This window comes from Lathyrus oleraceus, chromosome 6 (assembly GCF_024323335.1).
Source record: "Lathyrus oleraceus cultivar Zhongwan6 chromosome 6, CAAS_Psat_ZW6_1.0, whole genome shotgun sequence".
NCBI lineage: Eukaryota > Viridiplantae > Streptophyta > Magnoliopsida > Fabales > Fabaceae > Lathyrus > Lathyrus oleraceus.
In genome coordinates, this window is record NC_066584.1 from 244963299 (window position 1) to 244973135 (window position 9837).

General features: G+C 38.6%; 1 protein-coding gene and 2 long non-coding RNA genes across 3 annotated transcripts; all 3 read right to left on the bottom strand.

Annotated features, from left to right (window-relative positions):
• Positions 1-806: 806 nt before the first annotated feature.
• LOC127094721 (uncharacterized) lies at positions 807-2718 on the bottom strand. The gene is made up of 2 exons (XR_007792638.1): positions 2566-2718; positions 807-1035 (listed from the first exon to the last, which is right to left on the bottom strand). It is a non-coding gene; the product is annotated as an uncharacterized LOC127094721 (long non-coding RNA).
• Positions 2719-6008: 3290 nt separating this feature from the next.
• Positions 6009-7382, bottom strand: LOC127094971 (uncharacterized). The gene has a single exon (XM_051033726.1). The coding sequence runs from the start codon at positions 7380-7382 to the stop codon at positions 6009-6011; it is 1374 nt and encodes a 457-aa protein (XP_050889683.1).
• A 331-nt stretch (positions 7383-7713) lies between these two features.
• On the bottom strand, positions 7714-9563 carry LOC127094722 (uncharacterized). Its single transcript, XR_007792639.1, has 2 exons — positions 9474-9563; positions 7714-7942 (listed from the first exon to the last, which is right to left on the bottom strand). It is a non-coding gene; the product is annotated as an uncharacterized LOC127094722 (long non-coding RNA).
• Between the last annotated feature and the right edge of the window lie 274 nt (positions 9564-9837).

A 9837-nucleotide genomic window follows, 5' to 3' on the forward strand; every position in this document is an offset into this window, starting at 1 on the left:
TCCTCCTTTGGAGGAGAAAGAGATGAAAAAGATCTTCCTGTAAACCCTGAGTTCATTTTATTATGAACGGGCTAGTGCCCCCAGTGATTTTACCGAAATGGTAAAGATGGGGATGATACTTGAAGAGGGAGTCCGTGAGGGACGTTTGTCAAGAGATGAGGCGTCAACGAGTAAGAAGTATGGCAGCAGTATCTACAAGAGGAAGGACAATGAAAACAATGGAATTTCCAGTGGGAGGTAGAGGAGGCCTCAGATCAGAAGAAATCCACCACCCCGTCAACATCATCATCATCAAGTATCATCAGTCATTCTGATATTTTCTAATCAGCAAACAACACCAATTCAACAACAACATCAACATCAACGTCAACATTAACAACCGCAACAAAGAACGAACACCTACAACAACAACAATATCAACAACCAGCATCAGCAGAATTTTAAGAGGAAGAAGGTCTCTTTCGACCAATTCCTATGTCGTATGCAGAGCTGTATCTGTCATTGGTCCTTAAGAACTTAATTCAACCGAGGAACCCACCGCAGATCCCAGAACCACTTCCCTGATGGTATAAGCCTGAGCTTCGTTGTGCTATTTGTAACACCCCAATTCTACCCGTCGTAAATTCAATTAAAAATCAGAGTAAACAATTTTCACACAAAATTGAGGCGTCACATATATCATTTCATCAACACTTAAACAAATTACACAACACGGCAATTGCGCAAGGATCCACTTAGTCCTTGTTAAATAATAAACAACACTGTATATGGATTCACCTAGTCCATATAGCAGCAATACACAAAAAAATCGCAACGGAAATCATTTAGATAATTAAGTTGAGTCGTACATTTACACATTCAAAGAAAACAAGCAAACAAATGCCCATCACAACTATCATATACAATGATATACAAAAGGGCATTGTTACTATCAAAATCATGAAAAGCGTTCATTAACCCCTGAGTGTTACAATCCTAATCAGAGCAATGACGCCAAAAGTGTGCTACCACTATCCTCCTCTCAACGCGGAGCACCTGCACGTTACCAATATAAAGGTAACGGCCAACAACAAAAGGGTGAGATACTCAAATCATATAATCAAGATAATGATAAGTAATATATAAGTAAATTCGGAAAGTTAGAAATATTGTTACCACATCGCACAATCCTTCACTTGAATGCTTATTTATTTAATCATAAACAAAGTCAATAATCATCCACAACATCAATGTTACATCATAGCATCTCATCACTTTAACATTTCATCAATCCATCATAAAACATTACGATTCATCGCATCATCGCAAAATATCACCGCACTTCATAAACCGTCACATAACAACAATTATCACAAAATGCGGAAATAAACATAACCAACATATGTGACTCAACTATGCAAATGCTATGTGGTACCGACTCGTGGCTTTGCCATCAAGGCCAAGGCTTTATGCCCACTTCGCTTTTGCCAAAAGGCCACGTCGCTATTGCCAAAAGGCCACGTCGCTTATGCAAATGTATGTGACTCCATGATAAATGATACACATACACCAAAATCATCATCGCATCAACATAACTCATCACAATGGCCGAAGCCCACGTCACTATTGCCATTTAGGCCACGTCGTCATTCACATGCATAAAAGCATTCACACAACATCATATTCACCAACATTCATACATATGTTTATATATAAAACAAATGAGAATATCCATCACAATCAATTATTTCATCATACAATCTCTTAGGTAATTCAACCTCATGCTATGTTTATTTACATCGCACACCTACACACTATAGTTAAGTGGTATTCCTCATTAATCAAATATGCTTCCTACTATATCAATTATTAATCACTTTTCCAAAATAATCACTTATTAAAATAAGCCCTTATAATGGACTATAAACATCAACAACATGTAGAAAATTTCATAAGCTTCACAACGCTTCGGACGGGGGCCAAAACGGAGTTACGGTTCAAAAGTTATGACTGTTTGAAGTTTACAAAAAAAATTATGTTTTCAACTCAGCTGGCGCCGCGAATTTAGCAGGAAACATAGAAAATGTGTTTTTGACCGTTAAATACCTTCCGGACCTCCGATTTCGATTCCGTAAAAAGTCTCATTCTCAGATTTCAACGAACTACCATATTTCTAGTATTACAAAGCCATTATAATCCATAATTTAACTTTTATTTCATCATTCTAAACATCATTCAATTAATTTCCAACACTTCCTAAATTCACAATTTGTGAAATTACTCATACTTTAATTCATCAACACAATAGCATATTTTTCACAACATACATCAACCCCAAACCATCAACAACAACACAACACACAATGTTATTTATCATTCTTCTAAACCTAACCCTAACATTTTGCAAAGAATTGATACATATTCAATAATCACAAACAATCAACACTACATCAAGAACACAAACAACATTTTCAAAGCAAGGAATCCAATCACAACATCAAAACCCAACAATATCCTCTAACAACCATTACCCATATAAAACCCATCATTTTCATAGTTATAGGAAATGATAACTCACACCCTTACCTTAGAGATGATGATTGAGTTACTCTATAGTGTTCTAGCAAGCTTGGGTTGATCAAGATGATGCTCTTCTTCTCCAATTTCCTCTTCCTCCTCCAAACCCTAACGTTTCTCTCTTTTCTTCTCTTTTCTCCTTCTTCTCTCTACTTCTTTCTATTTCCCTTCTTTCTATTTCTATTCTGTTTCTATTCTTTGTTTTAATTAAATAAAAACTAACTAATGGGCTTAATTGTTACACCTCCCTTAATTACTATATACACCACTAGGCCCAATAGCTACTATACCACAATTCTTATAATTAAACTCTAATAATATATTAACACACAATAAAATATTTTACCGAAATAATTATAAATCAAACATTATAAAAATAATAATAATAACACTTAATAAAAATCGGGGCGTTACAACTCTTCCCCACTTAAATATTTTCGTCCTCGAAAATTACCTCATTCGAATAACTCGGGGTAGGAGTCGCGCATCCTATTCTCCAATTCCCATGTCGTGCTTTCTCCGACTGCACCAATCCAAACAACCTTCACCCAATCAATTTCCTTTCCCTGTAGGGACTTCGTCTCACGACCTTCGATCCTCAAAGGCATCGTCTCAACCGTAAGGTTATCGCGCACTTGAATATCATCCATTTGAACCACATGAGACGGATCCGGAATATACTTCCTAAGTTGAGACACATGGAACATATCATGCAAATTCGAGAGGTTTGGCGGTAACGCCACTCTATAAGCAACTTTTCTCACTCTACTCGTAATTTGATACGGTCCAATGAAACGAGGAGTCAACTTCTTAGCTTTCAATGCTCGTCCAACACCGGTCGTAGGTGTGACTCTTAGAAACACATGATCACCCTCTTGAAATTCCAAATCCTTTCTCCTCTTATCATGATAACTCTTTTGCCTACTTTGAGAAATCTTCATCTTATCCCGAATCATCTTAACCGTCTTGGTAGTTTCTCGAACAATCTCGGGACCAAGTACCACATTTTCACCAGATTCATGCCAACACAACGGAGTCCTACACCTCCGCCCATACAAAGCTTCAAAAGGCGCCATTCCAATACTTGAATGGTAACTATTGTTGTAAGTAAACTCCACTAACGGAAGGTGAGTATCCCATGAACCTCCTTGTTCAAGAATACACGCCCTTAACAAATCTTCCAAGGATTGGATAGTCCTCTCCGTTTGACCATCCGTCTGAGGATGATACGCCGAACTCAACCTCAACTTGGAACCTAAAGCTTCTTGCAAACTCTTCCAAAATTCTGAAGTGAACCTCGGATCTCTATCTGAAACAATACAAAGAGGAACACCGTGCAGCCTCACAATAACATTGGTATAAATCTCTGCCAACTTCGACACCGGATAACTTATGTTAATAGGAATAAAGTGAGCCGACTTCGTAAGCCTATCAACAATCACCCAAATAGCATCACATCCTCTAGATGTATTCGGTAAACCCGTCACAAAGTCCATGGAAATGCTATCCCACTTCCACTCAGGAATTTCTAACGGTTGCATCAACCCCGCAGGTTTCTGATGCTCTACCTTTGATTTCTGGCAAGTCAAGCACGCATACACGAACTGAGCTACTTCACGCTTCATTCCCGACCACCAAAATAATCTTTTCAAATCTTGGTACATCTTAGTCGCTCCGGGATGAATACTCAAATTACTCCTATGGCTTTCTTCCAAGATCATCCTTTTTAAATCCACATCATCGGGAACACAAATCCTATCATGAAACCTCAACACACCTTGTGCATCCAATTTGAAATCCTCATTCTCAGATTGTCCGAGTCCAATGATCACATCAACAAGTTTCATATCCAGCTTCTGAGCCTCTCTAATGCTATCAAGAAAATCATTGTTAATCTTTAACATACCCAAAATCACACTTCTTGGTGTCACCTCGATCACTAAGCTCATATCTCGGAATTTCTCAATCAACTCCAACTCTTTCATCATCAAGGTCGACATATGCAAAGTCTTCCTACTTAGAGCATCGGCCACCACATTCGCTTTTCCCGGATGGTAGTTCAACCCAAAGTCATAATCCTTTAGCAATTCCAGCCATCTCCTTTGTCTCATGTTCAGCTCTTTTTGATCAAACAAGCACTTCAAGCTTTTATGGTCACTAAAGACTTCAAATCTAGATCCATAAAGGTAATGTCTCCAAATTTTCAAAACAAACACAACCGCCGCAAGCTCCAAATCATGCGTAGGGTAGTTCTTCTCATGAATCCTCAATTGTCTAGAAGCATAAGCAACCACCTTACCATTCTGCATAAGCACACCTCCTAATCCCATCTTCGAAGCATCGCAATAAACCACAAACGGTTCCTCGGGATTTGGCAAAATCAAAATCGGAGCCGTTGTCAACCTTTTCTTCAACTCAAGGAAACTTTCTTCGCATCGGACATCCCACACAAAAGCAGCACCCTTACAAGTTAACTTAGTCAAAGGAAGTGCCAACTTAGAAAAGCCTTCTATAAACCTCCTATAGTAACCTGCCAAGCCTAGGAAACTTCTTATCTCGGTAACTGACGTAGGAGCTTCCCATTGCAACACCGCATCAATCTTCGATGGATCAACCGCAATTCCGTCACCGGAAACAACATGACCAAGAAAGCTAACTTCTCTCAACCAAAACTCACACTTAGACAACTTAGCATACAATCTCTTCTCTTTCAACACTTGCAAAACAATACGCAAATGTTCCACATGCTCTTCCTCCGACTTAGAACAAAACAAAATGTCGTCTATGAACACCACCACAAATTGATCCAAATAAGGATGGAAAATGCGATTCATGTACTCCATGAATACTCCCGGCGCATTAGTAACGCCGAAAGGCATCACCGTGTACTCGTAGTGTCCATAACGAGTCCTGAAAGCAGTTTTCTGAATGTCCTCATCTTTCACCTTAATTTGATGGTAGCCCGACCTTAGATCAATCTTACTGAAAATACGAGCACCCACTAAACGATCCATCAAGTCATCGATCCTTGGGAGTGGATACCTATTCTTAATCGTCACCTTATTCAATTGTCTATAATCAATACAAAGTCGCATGCTTCCGTCTTTTTTTTTCACCAGCAAAACTGGAGCTCCCCAAGGTGATACACTAGGTCTCACAAACTTCCTTTTAAGCAAATCCTCTAGCTGATTCTTCAGTTTAGCCAACTCTGATGCTGACATCCTATACGGCGCCATAGAGATGGGTCTAGTACCAGGTACAAGGTCAATAGTGAACTCAACTTCTCTTTCTGGCGGTGCACTAGGAATCTCATCGGGAAAAACTTCAGGGAAATTGCACACCACCGGCAAGTCCGCAATTACAGCCTGACTCTCCACAGACAAGCTTGCCATCAACGAGAACACCAACGCGTCTTCTTCTATGAACTCCTTCAATTGTTTCTTGGATAACAATTATGTTCTTCCCTCTTCTTCGGCAGAAGAAAACCTCACAGTGTTGTTGTAGCAATTAATATGAACATAGTTGGATTTTAACCAGTCCATACCCAATACTACATCCAACCCGACAAGCGGCAAACAAACAAGATCAACTACAAAATCTTTACCAAATATTGACAAGGGGCAACTCTTACACGCAAGAGACGTAGATACCGTTCCCTTAGCGGGAACCTTAACAATCATATCTCTACCCAAGGAAGACAAAGAAAGACCCGATCTTTCAACACAATCCGCAGCAACAAAACAGTGTGTGGCACCGGTATCAATAATTGTAATTAAAGGAATGCTATTAATGAAACAAGTACCTCGAATAAGTCCATCTTCATTTGTAGTCTGAGTTCCCGACAAAGCAAACACTTTACCATTCTCTTGTCCCCTCTTTGGCTTCTGACATTTAACACTGATATGTCCTCCTTCCCCACAGTTAAAGCAAACAACATCCTCCTGCTTACAATCACGAGCCGCATGTCCCGGCATACCACAACGGAAACATCTCGTTTCACCAAGCCTACACACATTACTCATGTGACCCGACTTTCCACACTTGAACCAGATAACATTAGCAGGAGCACCTCCCCCACTTGTTCTTCGACCCGGAATCACTTTCTGTTTCCCTTTTCCAACCGGAATTTCATATGGCTTACCACGGCTGTGTTGACCCCTTCCTCTCTTCTCAGACAAGATCTTATAGTGTGCATTGTTGTCCTCTTCAAAGATTCTACAACTATCAATCAGATCCGCAAAGACGCGAATCTTTTGATATCCCACAGCTTTCTTAATTTTCGGATGCAATCCATTTTCAAACTTGATGCACTTAGAGAATTCGGCATTGGCTCCATCATAGTGAGGATAGAACTTAGCCAATTCAGTGAACTTAGCAGCATACTCCGTGACTAACAAGTTCCCTTGCTTCAACTCGAGGAATTCAATCTCTTTCTTTCCTCGCACATCTTCTGGATAATACTTCCTCAGGAATTCTCTACGAAACCCTTCCCAAGTAATCTCCTCGCCCGCAGTTTCCAACCTTAGACGAGTGTCCACCCACCAATCATCGGCTTCACCTGACAGCTTAGGAGTTCCATAACGGATCTTTTGCACAAGAGTGCAATCCATCACTCTGAAGATTCTTTCAATCTCCTTCAACCAAGCCAAGGCTCCTTCAGGATCATACCTACCCAGAAAACTAGGCGGGTTCTCCCTCTGAAACGTCGCCAGACTACGAGAACCCACATTCTCGTCAGCATTGGGTGGGTTCTGGAACGCCTGAGCCATTGCCTGCATAGCTGCAGCAAGAGCCTCATCATTCCTACCAGCGTTACTTCCTGCCATCTTACACTTCTGCTCACAACACACACAAGGATTAGCAACAAATTAACAACACAAGGTCGTTAAACAACAAAAGACTCAACAACTTGTTCGGATGGACCGACCTGCTCTGATACCACTAATGTAACACCCCAATTCTACCCATCGTAAATTCAATTAAAAATCAGAGTAAACAATTTTCACACAAAATTGAGGCATCACATATATCATTTCATCAACACTTAAACAAATTACACAACACGACAATTGTGCAAGGATCCACTTAGTCCTTGTTAAATAATAAACAACATTGTATATGGATTCACCTAGTCCATATAGCAGCAATACACAAAAAAATCGCAACGGAAATCATTTAAATAATTAAGTCGAGTCGTACATTTACACATTCAAAGAAAACAAGCAAACAAATGCCCATCACAACTATCATATACAATGATATACAAAAGGGCATTGTTACTATCAAAATCATGAAAAGCGTTCATTAACCCCTGAGTGTTACAATCCTAATCAGAGCAATGACGCCAAAAGTGTGCTACCACTATCCTCCTCTCAACACGGAGCACCTGCACGTTACCAATATGAAGGTAATGGCCAACAACAAAAGGGTGAGATACTCAAATCATATAATCAAGATAATGATAAGCAATATATAAGTAAATTCGGAAAGTTAGAAATATTGTTACCACATCGCACAATCCTTCACTTGAATGCTTATGTATTTAATCATAAACAAAGTCAATAATCATCCACAACATCAATGTTACATCATAGCATCTCATCACTTTAACATTTCATCAATCCATCATAAAACATTACGATTCATCGCATCATCGCAAAATATCACCGCACTTCATAAACCGTCACATAACAACAATTATCACAAAATGCGGAAATAAACATAACCAACATATGTGACTCAACTATGCAAATGCTATTCGGTACCGACTCGTCGCTTTGCCATCAAGGCCAAGGCTTTATGCCCACTTCGCTTTTGCCAAAAGGCCATGTCGCTATTGCCAAAAGGCCACGCCGCTTATGCAAATGTATGTGACTCCATGATAAATGATACACATACACCAAAATCATCATCGCATCAACATAACTCATCACAATGGCCGAAGCCCACGTCGCTATTACCATTTAGGCCACGTCGCCATTCACATGCATAAAAGCATTCACACAACATCATATTCACCAACATTCATACATATGTTTATATATAAAACAAATGAGAATATTCATCACAATCAATTGTTTCATCATACAATCTCTTAGGTAATTCAATCTCATGCTATGTTTATTTACATCGCACACCTACACACTATAGTTAAGTGGTATTCCTCATTAATCAAATAGGTTTCCTACTATATCAATTATTAATCACTTTTCCAAAATAATCACTTATTAAAATAAGCCCTTATAATGGCCTATAAACATCAACAACATGTATAAAATTTCATAAGCTTCGCAACGCTTCGGACGGGGACCAAAACGGAGTTACGGTTCAAAAGTTATGACTGTTTGAAGTTTACAAAAAAAAATTATATTTTCAACTCAGCTGGCGCCGCGAATTTAGCAGGAAACATAGAAAATGCGTTTTTGACCGTTAAATACCTTCCGGACCTCCGATTTCGATTTCGTAAAAAGTCTCATTCTCAGATTTCAACGAACTATAATATTTCCAGTATTACAAAGCCATTATAATCCACAATTTAACTTTTATTTCATCATTCTAAACATCATTCAATTAATTTCCAACACTTCCTAAATTCACAATTTGTGAAATTACTCATACTTTAATTCATCAACACAATAGCATATTTTTCATAACATACATCAACCCCAAACCATCAACAACAACACAACACACAATGTTATTTATCATTCTTCTAAACCTAACCCTAACATTTCGCAAAGAATTGATACATGTTTAATAATCACAAACAATCAACACTACGTCAAGAACACAAACAACATTTTCAAAGCAAGGAATCCAATCACAACATCAAAACCCAACAATATCCTCTAACAACCATTACCCACATAAAACCCATCATTTTCATAATTATAGGAAATGATAACTCACACCCTTACCTTAGAGATGATGATTGAGTTACTCTATAGTGTTCTAGCAAGCTTGGGTTGATCAAGATGATGCTCTTCTTCTCCAATTTCCTCTTCCTCTTCCAAACCCTAACATTTCTCTCTTTTCTTCTCTTTTCTCCTCCTTCTCTCTACTTCTTTCTATTTCCCTTCTTTCTATTTCTTATCTTTCTATTTCTATTCTATTTCTATTCTTTGTTTTAATTAAATAAAAATTAACTAATGGGCTTAATTGTTACACCTCCCTTAATTACTATATACACCACTAGGCCCAATAGCTACTATACCACAATTCTTATAATTAAAATCTAATAATATATTAACACACAATAAAATATTTTACCGAAATAACTAT